Source organism: Clytia hemisphaerica, unplaced genomic scaffold (assembly GCF_902728285.1).
Source record: "Clytia hemisphaerica strain Z4C2 unplaced genomic scaffold, Clytia hemisphaerica genome assembly, whole genome shotgun sequence".
In the NCBI taxonomy this organism is placed as follows: Eukaryota; Metazoa; Cnidaria; class Hydrozoa; order Leptothecata; family Clytiidae; genus Clytia; species Clytia hemisphaerica.
Genome location: NW_027103425.1, coordinates 127,924 through 145,759, shown reverse-complemented (window position 1 = coordinate 145,759; position 17,836 = coordinate 127,924). Strand labels below are relative to the sequence as shown.

Genomic DNA, 17,836 nt, shown 5'->3' with positions numbered 1-17,836 from the left:
TTTTGTTTGTTATTTACTTTTGTTTTTACTTACGCGAGTGCATACTAATGCCAGGCTAGTGCACATGCGTGATAGCTTATGATATATTGCCGGGACTAAGCATCATCGGACCTTTCAATCAAAACAAAACTTTTAAGTTTTACCTTTTTGCTTTACTTGACAAAAAAGTTACTATTTTTGTCATTTTTGCTCTTTTCCTTTCAAAATGGAACGAAATTTTGATCCTTTCATTTTCAGCAAGAAAATACATCAAGTTCTTCATCTAACAAAGGTGGAAATAAGACTAAGAAACGAAGAATGACTGACTTGCAAAAACGAAAAATGGAAGAGTCGACACCTTCGTCAGAAGAGATAGTCAGCCCAACTCTTAATAAGAAGAAAACACAAAACCAACAAATACCTATTCAACTCTTCTCAAACTATATTTTCATGATTACAAAAGGTAAATGGGCTCTTCTAGAGAATGTCCGTACATGGGGGGTGGAGGATATATTGTCCGGGGGTAGCGAAAAATCATCAAAATTTGCCTTGTCCGGGGTAAATCTGCTCTGTCCGGGAGTAATTTGGGTTGTCCGGGGGGTCAACTGATGCTTGTTCGGGGGGCCAAAAATCATTTTGTCTGGGGGGTAAATCACTGAAAATTGTTATATCCTCCACCCCCCATATTCGAATTTTTTCTGGAAAAGCCTAATGCTCATTTTTATAAAAAGAACACTTTCTGTAAGTACCAGTGTAAGAACTTGGTCCACCCTCAATATGATACTGCTCTATTAATTTTCCAAGCACTCAAGAAAAAGAAAAATGATAATCATGCTCACCTCTGGGTCCGACCAAAGCTATTATAAAGTGTTCACACAGCTAAAATTTCCATTGTACCAGTCAGTCGTTAAGCTTAATTTGCTTACGATCTCATACGTTCTGTCAATTCTTTTCTCTTTAGGCAAAACCACACCACAGAATAAAAACCTTACAAAGAAAGAAACATCGACATCAGATGACAATTCTAAGAGAAATGCAACTTTGGAATCAGATCTTGTTTCTGAAAAAGGTAGGATAAAATCCGGGGGGGGGGTACTTAGGCAAATGGAGGGTACGGTATGTACCCCCTGGGATAAAACACTCAAAATATCCATTATTAAGTGAAGTGGTTTTGCTTGGATTAAGTCTTCTATCATCTAATGAAACAAGAAATCTATTTTTTAGATTTTACACGACTTTTACACTATCACCTCACAGTGAACCTTGTTAGCTCTGGTTTAGACGGCCCACTTTTCGCCCTGTCTATGTATTCTAATTGTGAATAAATATGGGCATAAAGTTAGTTGTCTCAATTCAGTCAGTTGCCCTCTATTGACAGTAATGCAATCATGACTTCTTCAAAACCTTTTTTAACTAAAGATCTTAATTGCCAACCTTCTGACCATTTTTTGCCTAACCATTAGAATAGCTAGGGCAGACAGTCGGCCGTCTAAACTAGAGCTTAGTTAAATTGTTTTAATGGTACTAATAAGCAGTATTTCACAATTAAGGTCCCTTCTTCCTTCTTAATGTTGACTTGAATGGGAATAAAGAATTTCTTAGATTTTGGTGTCATCCGCAAAATTAGGCTCCAATGGAAATATGACAGGGCTTGAACAAGTTTTCAAAAAACGATCAAAAATGTTCTAAACATGAAGCCTGCACTCGCTAGCAATAAAATGACACAGTCATAAAAATCCCAGATAATCCCCGAATAAAACTCATCCGCGAAATTGATTCAAAGCGAGATCCTATCCCATCAACATACATGGTGGGCGAAAAAGATATGGCCGGATAAAAATTGTTCTACTTGCAGAACAATTAGTGCCATTGAAATTCTAATACTTTGATGGATTCTCTTTGTCTTTTTACGACATTTCGGCGTGTCCCTGAAGACATTCATTTTATCAACTTTTTGACAATACATTCCTAAACCTAATTCTTTGTTAATAAATTGCAAACATATAGACAATGAATGAAACGTCTTAAACAATGAAAAATTATTGAAAGACTATTTTTTTTTTGGAATGCATTATGTTATCTGACATGAGAAAAGTGTCTAGTGGGAGCGCTTATAAAGAGGTTTCCAGTGCAACTAACAAAAGAGAAATGTAATTTCTATGGCACTAATTGTTCTGCAAGTAGAAATTTTTTGTCTGACTATATTAAGATGTCAAATTTTGGTAGATAAGGCTTTCTAGACCTGAAGAATCAACCCTTGAATGTAAATCCACCAGTAGCTCTATTTTTCGAAAAATGTAACTTGAGAGTCATTTTAGTTTTGAGGCGACGATATTTATTTTTGTCCACCCTGTAGTAAATATCTTGTGTCGAGTAATGATGTATTTTTGTATATAGGTAAAAATGAAGCAACAGAGAGCCAAGAGACAGAGGAGGAAGAGGATAGTCAAACGACGATCAGTGATGAAGCTGAAGACGTCCCTCTTTTCAATGAACAAGAAGCTGTACAATCGGTCCTTAATGAAGGTAACATTTCGTTTCTTTCGATTGGGCTTTTCCAGAAAAAAATTGAATATGGGGGTGCAGGATATAACAATTTTCAGTGATTTACTACCCAGAAAAAGTGACTTTTGGCCCCCTGGACAACGGGTTTTATTCCCAGACAAGCATCAGTTGACCCCCGGACAACCCAAATTACCCCCGGACAACCCAAATTACCCCCGGACAGAGCAAATTTACCCGGACAATGATTACTGATGTGGCAATGTTTTGCTTTTTCTTGAAGTAAAATCGGTCCTTTAACATAAATGTGCACTACTTTAATCGGATTGAATTTTGCGATCGAAAAAAATCGTGAAATTTTCTGGATTTAATTTCGCGAGTCAGAGTTTCGAAAAACTTTGCGTGGATTTAATTTTGCAAATAAGCCTGAAAACAGCTGAAACTTTAGACTGGTTTCTCCGCTGAAAATGCGTACCGTATTACTTCGAATAAACGCCCGAGGCGTTTATTAAATTTTTTCGATCTTAGGAGGGGCGTTCATTCGATGGGGCGTTTAAAAGAAGGGGGTGATTATTGAATTATTTTTATCTAAAGTCGAATATTTAGAACAAATATACCCTTTGTTTTAGTTCTTTATCAGGATTTTAGTGCAAAATTTCTTTGGTTCAACGACTGAAATTGCATCGAAAACTGCTTTGGTCACAAGAAATGACTAAAATCTTCCTTTTCAAACCCAATCAACACTGATATTGAAGTAGTAAAGTCATAGGTTTCTAATAAACGCCCCTCCCCTAGAGGGGGCGTTCATTCGAAGGGGGCGTTTATTTGAGGGGGGGGGGCGTTTATTAAATAATTTTCCTTTTAGGAGGGGCGTTTATTCGAAGGGGGCGTGTAAAAGAAGGGGGGTGTTTATTCGAAGTAATACGGTATTTGAAAATTTGATGGTGGATTTAATTTCACGGGTCAGGAATCTCACGCATTTTCGCGAGTTTTAATTTCGCGAAAGTTAATCTCGCGAAAGTTAATCCAACTAAAATGTTTTTCTACTCAAAAAAATCGAGAAATTTTGCTTTCATCGGACATAATTTTGCAGTGTATTTGTACCCTAAAAAACAACGAGAAATGTCTTGTCTTTATATATTCAAATTACATGGGTTTTTAAGGATTTATCATACCCCGGGGTTGTGTCAAATCACGATCATGTCCTGTCATATATAGTTGTTCACTTGCTGTTTTATTTTCCGTTCTGTTTTATCAGGTGGTGTTTACACAGACAAATTGTCAGCTTGTGATCTCGAGAAATCAAGCTATCGTGTTTGTATTACAGATTTAACGGACCCCACCTCTGATAACTGCTCCTTCAAGGTATTTTTACACACTAGTCCGAATAATTTGAGACAAAAAGGCTAAAAACTTAAGTCAAAAACCTTAAGTCAAAAACCTTTTCCAAGGATGCTTGATCGGACTTTACCAAGAAAAATTCGAGAAAAAAAAATTTTTTTTTCTTTTTTATTCTTGTCAAACCTTTGCGAAAAAATGCGAACACTTCATCGATATTAAAATGTTACTGCAGTAGAGTCACCATAACGCGAACCTCTATTACTCGAATCCCTCATTAAATGGGACAAGTTTTTTGGTCCTTCCAGTTTAGGCCTTCAAAAAACCTTATAAAACTTAACTTAACCCTCTGCGGGTTGGAGACTCCAAAACTTGAATCTACACTCTAGTCCTTAGTTCAGTGTTAAAAGTTCTCCCGTCTTAGACTCAAAGGGATTTACCTCTCAGTGAAGTATATGTAGAGTGTCTTCCGTCTCCAAATTCTTCATAATTCATCAAAATTTCAAGAATATGTGCTAGTTTACTGTATAAAATCCATTTCCCGTCTCAGACGAAAAACTTCGCTTTAACCACCGTTAGTTTAGCTCTAGTTTAGACGGCCCACTTTTTGCCCTGCCTTTTCTAATTGTGAATTAAAGTGGGCATAAAGTGGGCTGTCTAAAGTTAATGCATTGCCTTCTTTTGACTTCAATGCAATGACTTCTTTCAATCTTTTCCAAGCAAAGATTTTAACTGCCAACTTTTCGCCCACTTTCTGTCTACTCTAATAATTAGAATAGAATAGGCAGGGCGAAAAGTGGGCCGTTTAAACTAGAGCTTAGTGGTTCGCTACTAAATTGAGATTGTTAGTGGCACTACTGTCATCCAGTTTTCCTAAATCTCTGTTAAATTTTAATTTCCATAGTTCTTGTACTGTATCTCGAGAGGTATCCCGATCGTGCACTATGATTGGCTAATAGAGAGTGTCAAGCAACGAAAAGTGATGAATTTTCATTCCTATCTCGTATTCGCTGGTAGAGACATCACAGGAGAAAGGATTCAACAATACATCATGGAGAGAGAAAAGTTTCCGTATACTCCTTTGAATGGAACCAGGGTAAGATTACTTTATTTAGGTTTTATGATAAGGTCTTATGCTTCATTATTGTAAAAAGGTACAGTGTTTCGTAGAGTTAAATGTATTTTAACGGCCAGGTCAAGGTCAACGTCTTACCTATAAACTATTCAACCATTTCAATACCCTTTTACCGGAAAAGCAAATAAAATATTTCGCACTTACAGGGCATATCCTTGAAGGGCAATTTTAGATTTTAAGGTGAAACAGTCTTATTTATGAAATACATGTTTTAAACTGAGCCTGCCAAGCTTATAAACGTTATGCTTATAGGAAAAAAACATCTAAATAAAAGCAGTACATGTCTTCTTCGGATTCAAACAGGCATGTTCTGCTGTTTATTTCATAAATAAGACTGTTTTACCTCAAATCTTGATATTCTCAAATTTCAGATCCTTAATTTTCCGTCTTGCAGATACACGTTCATCTTGGTGAAGTTTTGAGGTACAACAGTCGTGAGGTGACTTTCGTTCTTCAGAAGATTGGATGTGATGTGCACACGACACAGCAAGTAACCAAACGAAGCCGAAAAATTGCGTTCGATTTGGATTCTGTTCACTTTATACTAACTTTAAGTGAAGACGTTCCAAAATTGTTGTTGGAAACATGCAGTGAAATGAAGAAAGAGATTTTAACGTTCGAATGGTTAAGACAATGTGTGATCAATAATAAACTATTAGATGTTGTGGATAGTCCGCTTTTTCGGTATAGTGTAAACATAGAATAATCGATGATGGAGTCTTTTATTGTTGTAGTGTGTTCAGTGTGTTATCTTTCCATGTACAATGCAACTTTCAAATCCGGCGCTAAATGAATCGAATGGAGTCTATCATTATTGTATGGGGTCAAATGTTTGAATTCGTTGCATTGATGCACTCATTTCGGCTTTTGGACATCATTAGATTCCCTGGTAAAATTCAAGGTTTTCCCCAAACGTCATTTATAGATATCTTTGGATCTCAATCTATATACTAGTTAAAAGTCTGTAGCCATTCACTTTTGGGGAATTCGTGCTTGCTAGAGTTTTCTGTAAATTCTAGGGAATTTAAAACGTTATAATTAACTGAGAGATTAATAAACATTGCTTTATCGTTTACTAGGAAGTGAGTCGGATTTTCGAGTAGTTTGAAATAAACAAGCCTTATTTTTAGTACTTTTAAGAAATTGTAATTATTTTCATCACTTGTAAATATTAAATGAACAAAAAATAGGTACTATATGTAAATAGTTTATTGTACATTTTTATTTTATGTAATTTAGGTAGGATATATTCATATAATCAGAATAAGTACGATTAAAATGTATTTTTTCCCTTGTGAATATCTTTAAAGTGAGCCAGGTTACTCCTTAACTATCACCGGATTATACCATCCAGTCTGTTCCTCTAAAGAATCCTGCATTGTAACACGCATGCGTAATTTGTCGTTCTTTTAACCAATTTAATTAATTTGTATGGCGCGCCAAAGCGGAAATAAATACTATCTTTTTAAAACAATACTATCTTCGTTTCAAACATACTATCTTTGTTGTAAACATACTATCTTCGTTTAAAACATACTATCTTTTTTAAAACATACTATTTTTTGCTTAAAAAATACTATTTTCGTTTAAAACATAGTATCTTTAAAAATTAATACTATTTTTACTATCTTTCATACTATCTTTTTAAAACAATACTATCTTTGTTGTAAACATACTATCTTTGTTTAAAAAATACTATCTTTTAAAAAAATACTATCTTTTTAAAAAATACTATCTTTTTTCGAATATAGGTTGCCTCGATTATTCAAATTTGTGTAATTTTCATTTTGAGGGGCGTGTAATGGGCGTTGGTTTTTCGTGTTTATTTTATATGGCCTCATCCGCCCACATGCAGGACCAACATAACAAGATGGCACTTGGTGTAGCTAAAATCTCATCGCTGTCTGAGGGCTGAATACTTCCTGTTAAACTAACTTCTCCATTTAAAGCAGCTTTCAGGCATTTACACCATAATCAATAGAAGAAAAAAAGGACATGACCACATAACATTGAGATCAAAACCAAAACAGTGGTGTTTTCACCACATTTTGGACTTTCTGTTCCGCCATTTCCATATAAAGCATGTTGTTCTTTCCATCCAGCAAGCATGGTCCCGCCGTCCCACCATGCGCGGGTCATGCATGCAAACTTTAAAATGAGCGAGGCAAGACGTGCCAATCTCGTTTCCAGACTGTTTTCGAAAAGATAGTATGTTTTAAAAAAGATAGTATCGTTTTAAAATAGATAGTATTGTTTAAAAAAAGATAGTATCATTACAAAAGATAGTATGTTTTAAACGAGAATAGTATTTTTTCAAACTGAAATAGTATTTTTTCAACGAAAATAGTATTTTTTGAACGAAAATAGTATGTTTTAATCGAAAATAGTATTTTTTTTAAAAGATAGTATGTTTTAAACGAAGATAGTATTGTTTTAAAGAGATAGTATTTATTTCCGCTTTGGCGCGCCATAAATTTGTATATTTAATCACATGATAACGAGTGCAATTCGAATATAATTCGCACGAGTGATTTTTTTGTTATTAATTTTCCGAGTCCGAAAGGACGAGGAAAATTCGAAACAAAAAAATCGCGAGTGCAATTTTCGAATTGTACGAGTTATTATGTGATTACGAGCTAATCGCACAATGGCTGTCACTACTTTTTCCTAGTTAGGAAAGTAAATTACAGAAATTACACTGAGAGTTTTATATTTTTCTCTTCTCTTTATGTCTTTCTCTTATTGTTGTTTATTGATTTTCTTTCTCGCAAAATAAATTTCGAATGCAATTAAAACGTTCGATTAAAAAAAAATGGAAGAAAAAACATTAAAATCAATTTTGTAAACATTGGCGCCGCATTGGAGAGTGTGATTAACGATTAATTGCTCTCTACAGGATGCAATTAACGATTAATTGCTCTCTTTGAGGGCGTGCCAAATAAGAAAAAATAACCCATCGTGCGATTACCGTTATAAACAAAGAGGAACGAATTAATAGTTGTTGACAAACTAACCGGTCGCGGGGTCGTGGACGGCGAAATTAATATACATTCCTTTTTTTATAAGGACAACGAGGTGCAAAAAATGCCGAAGAGCAAGTTCAAAACGATGCTGAGTTTGGAAGGGCTGAATGTTAATCTAATTTTAATGGTCAAGTTATTAAAAATGGGACATTAAAACCTGATTGATCTTATTTTTTGCTCTAGAAATAAGAACAGGATAAGAACAACGTTTCGGTCGAAATACCAAAAAGTAAGAATAGCCGAGCCTTATCAAAAGTTTACTGGTTCCTGTAAAAGAAAAGTGTGTTATACTGTACAATTTGTTGATCCTTTGGCGTTCGAGTTATAGAGTTCAACTTAATTGCATACTTTAGTTTTATGTGCCAACTCATGAGAAACTATACAAAAATATGCGTGCGGATTTTTTCTTCTTTTCATCCAATGGATTCGGGTATCTAGTTGCAAAATATAAACATTGCAAGTCTTTGATGTTTTTGTTTAGCCTAAGGATTAGTTGTATTTTTGTGGCTTCTTTTTGACACTACAGTAATCTATTACATAACTCCCATTTCTCACGTGTAATGTATATAATGACTTGTGTAGGAACGAACATTCTAGAAGGCCATTTTAAGGACTAGCGGGAGGGGTTACTAAAACAACAATACAACATTTGTCTCTGTAAAGGAACTTTTTTCTAATTTAGGATCTAAGTGTCTGGTTTGGAGAAACCATATACGATCATATATTCTACATTCTATAACCATTTATAACTACCCCCTCCCTTGGAGGGTTGGGAGGATCGAAAGTTGACCTTTACACCGTGAAGTAAATAAATAAGAGGAAAAGCATAAGTCGATGGGTTGCCCAGAAATTTCAAAATTCATCTCCAAGCAGATCCTCCGCGCTCCACTCACGGGACGCTACTTGACGCTACGCTAGGAACCCGGGCTAGGAACCTTCATATGCCGTAGCAATGGTGATCATGAGATTATGTAGTCTGACACATGGTCGCACATGGGGGAGGCAGCTGGGCAAAATGCCCGGGACCGACGGGGTATGTGCGGGCCCGAAGAGGGGGGGGGTTACCCAATTCAGCAATTCCGCCAAATTTTTCTCCAATTTCCGTCAAACCGTCTTAAATTGAACCAAAATTCCGTCACCGAAAATTCCTTTGAAATTCAATATTTTTGTCGAAAATTCCGCAAATTTTGAATATCTTTTACTAATTCCGAAATTCCGCAAACTTTTTTGCTAAATTCCGTTTTTCCGCACTAAAATTGTCTAATTTTCCGTCTCCGTCAGAGAACCCAATTTCCGTAATTCCGTCTAAATTTCCGCCAAATTCCGCCACTCCGTCCGAAAAAAGGGCCGATTCCGCTCCTCCGCCAACCATGAACCCCCCTCCCCCCGAAGAAGGGTACCTTTTCCAAGATGTTTAAAATGCACTGTTAGGGTCGGAAAAGCTAAAGATGCACTGTAAGGGGAGAAACTTCATAAAATTCTTGAAAATCTAGATATTTTGGCCAAAAATGTTAAAATTTGACCATTTTTTGCACGAAAAGGGTTGACAATTTGCAATTAAATTGATTTGCTTATAAAAAAAAACGCGTGTCGTGTGTGGACGATAAAAAAACTCACGTGAAGTTCACGTTGAAACGAGAATAGTTCCCGACTGTTTCAGTTTGTTGTCAATATAAAGTGCTCAGTCGGTCAATTCGTAAGAGTTTGTTTACAAATTTGCTGAACCTGCATAAAATTTTACAAAGTGAAAGCAAACACAGCAAAATAATAAATCAAAATCCTAGCAAAATAGTGAAAGAGGTGGTACAGTAAGGCAAAGAATGAGAATTGATGTGTACATTTGACATTATACTTTTGAATTCGAGAATAGGTACTGAGGGATTCTATTCGATCATTCAATTGGTTGGTAAGTGTCAAGAAACTCTGAGATCATTACTTTGTTCTGATGTCTGACTGTCTGAGATAATAATAAATAAACTTGTCCAACTTGTCTTGTTTATAGAGCGCGGGGACAAAATATAACTTTTGATGGAATTTGAGTACCCCTTTCCTGTAGTTCCAACTACTCAGAAATGGTCCTGGAAAATTCCTGCTTCACCATATATCAAATTATTTAGAAGGTAACAGTAGGGTGGTCAGTCAAAATTTCAAACTCATTTGTAAAATGTATGTCAAACAAAGCTTAATGAAAACCAGGCGATCTCAATCGAACGGAATCGACGATCGAACCAGTCGAACCAAATCGAACGCAATCGACCGATTGGAATTCAATTGTCGAACGCAATCGAATATTATTACCGCAATTTTCAGATTTGATTGATATTCGATTGCGTTCGAGTGATGTTCGATTGCGTTCAATTGCGTTCGATCGTCGATTCATTGACACCCGGATTGTTCATTGCATACCGTGAGATTGGGTAACTTGCATCAGTGGAGGCTAACATGCATAGCCCTCAAATGAAAGACCTGGCTGGTCATTAAAATACATCTACGCAGCTCCGCTCGCAGCTCTTCTCTACCATTTTTGTTTTGATTTAATTTTGTATTTTAATGACCAGCCAGGTCGTTCATTTGAGGGCTATGCATGTTAGCCTCCACTGATGCAAGTTACCCAATCTCACGGTAATTTCTACAGAAAGTAATTTCATTCGGCTTGTGATGTTTGAGAGCTTGGATGTTGGGAAGCTGCAAGAGGAATAAAGCCAGACGATCTCAATCGAACGGTATCGACGATCGAACCAGTCGAACAACAATCGAACCAATCGAATATTACCCAGAATTTTGACGGTTGATTGCGTTCGATTTGGTTCAATTGGTTCGATCGTCGATTCTGTTCGATTGAGATCGTCTGGTTAATCAAATAACATGTTCGGGCCTCTTGATTAATACTTTTTTTAAAATGGCCCGGCAATTATCGGACCATGTTTGGGCCAGATTTTCGAAAACTTGCTACGATCGCGCGTGTAATTTCAGGACCCAATATTTATATTTTAAATTCCTTATTTTAGCAAACAAATTTAAAAATCTTCATCTTTATTCAAATATATATTGTTCAAATATAAAAGTTAATCATCTATTTTCCAATTAAGTTAGGAAAATTATTAAAAAGAATGATTTGAATCTTACATAATATGGTCTTCTTTTTATCTCGTTCCCTTTTCTCGTGGTTTTCTCCTATTCGAAGCAGAATTTTTCTGGATCGTTTTTTGTACTGTTACTCTTGGGTGCCTAATAAACGTACAGACCAAAATAAACGTACAGGGGGAAAATAAAATTGGAATTAATAAACGTACAGGCTGAAATAAACGTACATGCGAGAAATCAGAGCTAAAATAAATAAACGTACAGGCTAAAATAAATGTACAGGCTAAAATAAACGTACATGGAAAAATAAACGCACCGGGAAAAATCTACCAATATTTCAAAAGTAGAGCATCCAGGTCGAAACAACTGACTTCTATTTCTATTTCTATTTCTATTCAATAATTCAGAGGGTACATACGTACAATTTCCTGAATGTAAAATAAAATGGTAATAAAATAAAATCTATCTAAATATAATAAAATCTAGAATTTAATAAAAAGGCAACCACTTTGGATTAAGAGGTAATTGAATATTGCAGAAAAAAAAACTTAGATTACTGAGGAATTTAATTGGTTACCAAAAAGAGCTACATGGCTGTATTGACATTGAAAACAAACTAAAAGGCTAAAAATGTGAACGATAAAAATATGTGAAGGATAAAAACAATTCTGAGTAAAAACATTTTATTAACTAATATATAAAACATAAGATAAATTGAAATAAATTAGATTGCAAGGTTGAATTGAATCACGCATCACTGAAAGAATTTTGAAAACTTGATAAGACCAGACAAGATTAATTAACACTGAGATTTGAAGCAACTTAAGAAAATAATCTATTTGAGGAAGGCCACTAATTTATCATTAAATATATCTAACGACTCAGCATTAACCAGACCAGCTGAAAGCATATTCCATTCTTTGATTGTGTATGGGTAGAAGGAGTAGGTATACCGTTGAATTGGACCTTGGATTGGCTGAAATCGAAGATCATTGCATCTCTGAGGTTTAATGGTATTAGGAGGCATGAACTTGATTCCATGGTGAAACTGGTAGAGAGATGTTAAGCGCTTGACTGTACGCCTCTGCTCCAATGTTTGCAGGTCAAGGTTCTTAATCATACTAGTTGGAGAGGCTTCTCGTTGCCATTGATTAGAAATCCATCTAGCTGATTTTCGTTGTACAGACTCTATGTGTCGATTGAGTTTTAGATTTCCTACTGGGTCCCATACTATTGATGCATATTCGATTATGGGTCGTACAAAGGTTTTGTAGCATTGGAGTTTAACTTCCTTGTCACACATTCGAAGATTTCGTTGCAAAAAATGTCGACAGTTATGAGCCTTTGCAGACGTTGTTGTGATATGTTTGTTGAATGTTAATTTGCTATCCAAGATCACTCCTAGATATTTAGCTGATTTTACCAATTCGAGATTGTAGCCATGGATTGAATATGTTTCTTCAGTTTTTTTGTGTTTATTTGTAAATCGCAGGACTTTACATTTGTCAGCATTAAACTCCATGGACCAGTCCTTTTCCCATTGGGTAAGGTGGTTCATGTCATTTTGCAGATCTCTGGCATCTTTGATTGATTTGATGGATTTGTAAAGTAGAGCGTCATCAGCAAAAAGACTTATCTCTGAGGATGTGACTGCTAATGATATGTCATTTATATATACTAAAAACAGCAGGGGTCCCAGTACCGATCCTTGTGGGACTCCGGATGTTACTTTTCCCTCTGGTGATTCTACGCCTCTAACGAGTACTTTTTGGGTTCGGTTACTGAGAAAATCCTCTATCCAAGTCAACAAGTTGTTTTTGATTCCATAGAAGCTTAGCTTTAAAAGTAACTTGCGGTGACAAACTTTGTCGAAAGCTTTACTGAAGTCCAAAAGTATAGCATCAATTTGCCCTTTTTCATTCAATATCTTGACTAGATCATTAACAGTTTTTACTAATTGTGTCTCACAGGATCGTTTCTTTCTAAATCCATGTTGTCGGTCAGTGAGGATGTTTTGCTGCTCTAAATGGTTGATTATGTGACTGTGAATTATGTGTTCAAGTGTTTTACATAGTACAGACGTTAGGCTCACAGGGCGGTAGCTTTCAGGGTTTGATCTGCTTTTGTTGTTGCCTTTATATAGCGGAGTAATGGTTGCTTTGCGCCAGTCATCTGGAATTTTTGATTGCTTCAGCGAAGCTTGAAAGATGAGAGTAAGGGGTTTACTTATTATATCAGCACACTCCTTCAAAATTCTGGTGGAAATTTGATCTGGTCCATTAGCTTTGCTGGGGTTGAGCTCTGAAAGTAATTTTTGAACACCATTTTGTGTTATTTCTAATTCACTGATGGGTGGACAGGTATTTCCTTTTATATCTGGTGTTCGGCCGTCATCTTCTGAAAAAACACTCAGAAATTGATTATTGAGGATTTTTGCAATTTGAGTGTCATCAGTAAAAGTATTTCCATTTGAGAGCAAAGAAGTGATTCCGATATTATCCTGCTTTTTCGATTTGATGTAACTGTAGAACTTTTTCGGATTTGATTTGTGTTCTGATAAAAAATTGTCGTTGATAAATTTATCACAAGTTTGTTTACCAGTCAATCTTGCTTTCTTTGCAGCTTTTATGTATTTGTTCCAGTCAGCTGATTGCTTTGTGCGTTTGTATCTATTATATAATCTTTGCTTTTTTCGAACAGCACGTCTACATGATTGGTTAAACCACCGTTGGTTGTATCGTTTAGTTGAATTTTTGCACGGTACATTGCTTTCTTGAGCAGTGGTAATGATATTTTTGAATTTTAACCACAAGTTATTGATCGGTGTATCGGTTGTTTCGTTTTCCAAGAATTGGTCTGACGCTTGTCTTACATCTTGCTTCATCTGGTTGAAGTTAGCACGGTTCCAGAGGTAGATTTTTCGTTGTACAGGTCGCTGTCTTTTAGGGTGGCAATAAACGTCAGCAAGAACAGCTGTCTGGTGATCTCCAAAACCTGGTGTTGGTCTGCAGCTTTCGATGAAGGACGGTCTGTTGGTAATGAGTAGGTCTAAGATAGATTTTTGTCTGGTTGGAAAATTGACAGCTTGGGAAAGACTGTTTATGTCAAATGCCTCAAGATATTGCTCATTCAGTGCTCGAGGGTATTGAGATCCAGTAATTGTGTATGACTCCCAATCAACATCTGGTAGATTGAAATCTCCTCCGATAAACTGAGGGTTTGATTTGAATTTTTTGGACAGGTTGTTTATTGATTGGACAAGGTCATTGTTTTCCTGAATTGAGCTGTTTGGTGATCGATAGCAAGATGAGATGATTATGGGCTTCTGGAATGTCTCCACTTTTACAGCGATTATTTGATGACTGTTAGAAGCTTTTATGGGTTCAGTGATCAAAGATTCCTTTGCGATGATGATAACGCCTCCGTACCCATCATTACGGTCACACCGATGAACAATTTGATAGCCTGTTTTTGGGATAAGCTCAGAGTTAAGAATGTTACAAGATAGGTGTGTTTCAGTCCCAATCAAAATGTCTATATCATTTGTAATGAGATAATTTGAAAGTTCTTCATTTTTGTTGTAAATACTTTGAAAGTTACAGATAACAATTCGAAGCTTACTGACTTTTTTCTTTGGAAGATTGTTTTCAATACTTGAAGCGGAACTGCAAGAAGAGATTGAGGTGTCAAAGAGACTGTTCGAAATATCTGCCAGTGCACAACCTGGCAGATACTTAAGTATAGGTATATCTCTTACAGATCAATGACAAGTACTACTACTCAAAATCTCACACAATACGTTTGAATGTAATTAACGGCCTTTCTACACGTCTTACTAAAAATAACAAATTTTTTCCAGTATGAATCGGGTCAAAATATTGGGTCAAAATAAATAAACGTACAGGAGGGAATAAACGTACAGGCGGGAAAATTCTTCAAAATAAATTAACGTACAGGTCCTAATAAGGTGCGTACAGGCAGGAAATTTGACACGAAAAAAATAAACGTATATACTAAACGTATTATTAGGCACCCGAGAGTATACAACTTTGTGAATCAAACTGGTATTTGGAACTTTGAATTTGTCTAATGAAAATATTTAACAATGGATGATAAACCAGGAAAGGTAAATAAAATTAACATGGCCCAAGCAAATCCGTATCAATTGTAAATACATGGCCCGAACATGGTCCGAACAAAATGTTCGGGCCGATTCAATAATACTTTTTTGTGGCCCGAGCATGGTCCGAGCAGGCTCGAAAATGTTCGGGCCATGCCGTGGGTCGTATCTGACAAAACATGGGACGACAATTCTGCCACCATTTCACCGAACCTCCAAAGGCATTTGATTTAAGTTAATGAAGGAACGGTGTATTAAAAAATGCATGATTTCTCTTTCGCACTAAGTAGGCTTTTAAATTGAAATATAAAGAAAATCTGTAGTGTCAACACGATGGAGCATTTGACGTCACTCACGCGACAAGTTACACACTCGTTATTTGTTAATCCCATTGTGCGATAGCCGACAGTCGTTCTCTAATTCTCCAATCGGCGTCCGGTCATTTTGAACAAACTTTTCCAGGGGGTCTGAGCCTTGATTTTCCAAGGGGTCATGGTTTCATCCATGATTCTGAGCCCCCCCTTAAAACACAAATCACCCCTTATCAATTTATCCCCCTTAAAGCTGAAAGATGGTTTTGAGGTGCCCCTTAAGTTTTACTCCACCCTTAAATTTGCAAGACTCTGATGTATACATGCCCTTGATTTTTGGGGTGTAGAGAGAAGCGAGAAATTAGTCCTTAAAGTTAAACACATTTGCAACATAAACAGTGAAATTCTATTGATAATTTTTTTTCTTTTTTACCATAATATTAACTCTTTCAATTTTAAAGAACAAAATATACAAAGTCATAAAGTCAAATTTACAGGTTAAAAATCAATCGAAATATCAAATGTAAGGTACATGTCCGTCACAATCTTAAAAATCAAAGTGAAACAACCTTTTTGAAACATTTACTAAAAGTTTAAGAAGGCTAGAACAAAATATGAAGAAGGCTTGCTTAGAAAAGCAGTACTGTACAAAATATGCTATTGATTGAAAGTTTTCGACAAGTCAAAAAGACAGATTTTGTTGCTTTTGCTTTTGATCAGGGACTCCTCCGTAAGGAGCCAAGACCAGCTCTTTAAACTCATTTTCATTGTACGCCTATTTCTTCGAGATAAGGGTATGGTTCACTGTTATTTCATTAACCATCAGCTCCATTTTCCCGATTCAAGCTTTTTATTTCTAAGTTTTGTTATAAACTCATGTGTCACTGCGGGGGAAAACCCTAGTTCTGGGTTCCGCTTTTTATTCTTTTGTTTCTTGGTTGGTGGTGCATCAGCATCAGCTCTATCTTTTGAGGAAGCTCTTCTACTGATATTTCTTTCTTTCATGAAAAAGTTTTTTATCATTATATACTTTGTTAAACCAGCAAATTTAAAATATTAGTAGAGAATGATAAACTGCAATAAACAATATACCTGGTATAAAAATCCCTACAATACACTTTTCTAAAATCGTTTTCTCCTCAAACTGATAGCATTTGAACGAAATTATTCCATATAGAAACAGAACAGAAAAATGTTCCAAATTGAATGTCTTTAAAAAATGTAAACATTCGAATCACGAGACATTCCATTACTGAAATGTAATTGGAGCCTCAGATTTAGTGTAGGATGATGACACGAAATAGAAAATTCCATCATAGCTGAAATGTGATTGGAACCTTAGATGCTTTGCAAGATCGGAACACAGCAGGAACAAAATTATTTTAGAATGAGGTAAAAATGAAAAAAGTGACGAAGAAATATCAGCTGTTGGAACAGAAAGGAACAAGATTACTCACCCCTCAAGTAGCAAGGGGTCCATTTGACCCTTGAGACCAAGTCCCCCCTTATTTCTCAGTTTTTAACATTTTTGCCCCTTGTGTTTTTCTCTAAATTTTAAATCATCCCTTATTTTAAGGGGTGGCTGAAATCATGGGGGCTTTTGTTCCTTTTTCAGATTTTCCAAGGGGGTTTATTAAAGTTGTCCAGGGGTTTCTCTCCTCTTAACTGAATAGTCATTTTCCTAGCCCTTTTTCAGAAAATTTCACTTTCCAGGGGTGTCGACCCCTAAATTCCAGGGGATAGTTTGTTATTCAATATTTCCACCTGGGGTTCGTGAAAAAAAAAATTAAAAAAAGTTGTAAATATGTATCACTTTTTAAACTGGACGGGTGAATGTGAATACCTTGTGCAATCAATTTTATAATTTGCAAAGATAAGATTGTATAATTCTAGATGGAAAAGAAAAAGCTTTATCTCTTTTAAACCTTATAAAAACTGGAACTCAAAGAATATGGCTTATTAACCCTTTAAGTGCCACGGTCATTTTTTAAAAGTTTTTTTAAGAAATTGCTAGTTCAAACTTTAAAGGCCTATATATCCGGATCTAGAAGGAGCTCGTTTGTTGGATAGCTAAGAGTCTCCTTTTTCTTTTAAGCCCCTGCAGCACTGCTTGATTTAGAAAGGGCGGGTTGGGAGGCGGTAAATGGGGGGGGGGTAGTAGGTTAGAGGAATAAGCAATCAGGCCTGCTGTGGGGACCTAGGCCTGAATGATAGAAATGTGCCCAGTGGCAGCCATTGTAATTCGCGTCAGCATTCGACTATTGTCAACGCAAATGCTGACGTAAATTTGACTTTTGCCCACGTAATAGTGCTTACTGACAATTTCTAACTCAAACTGGGCATT

General features: G+C 36.0%; 1 protein-coding gene across 1 annotated transcript; it reads left to right on the top strand.

Annotated features, from left to right (window-relative positions):
* The first annotated feature begins 241 nt into the window (after nt 1–241).
* LOC136797896 (TP53-binding protein 1-like) lies at nt 242–6,237 on the top strand. The gene is made up of 6 exons (XM_067054474.1): nt 242–442; nt 941–1,048; nt 2,377–2,505; nt 3,740–3,846; nt 4,724–4,915; nt 5,349–6,237. Exons 1-6 carry the CDS (start codon nt 298–300, stop codon nt 5,658–5,660), a joined length of 993 nt encoding a protein of 330 aa, XP_066910575.1. The 5' UTR covers nt 242–297; the 3' UTR covers nt 5,661–6,237.
* The last annotated feature ends 11,599 nt before the right edge of the window (nt 6,238–17,836 follow it).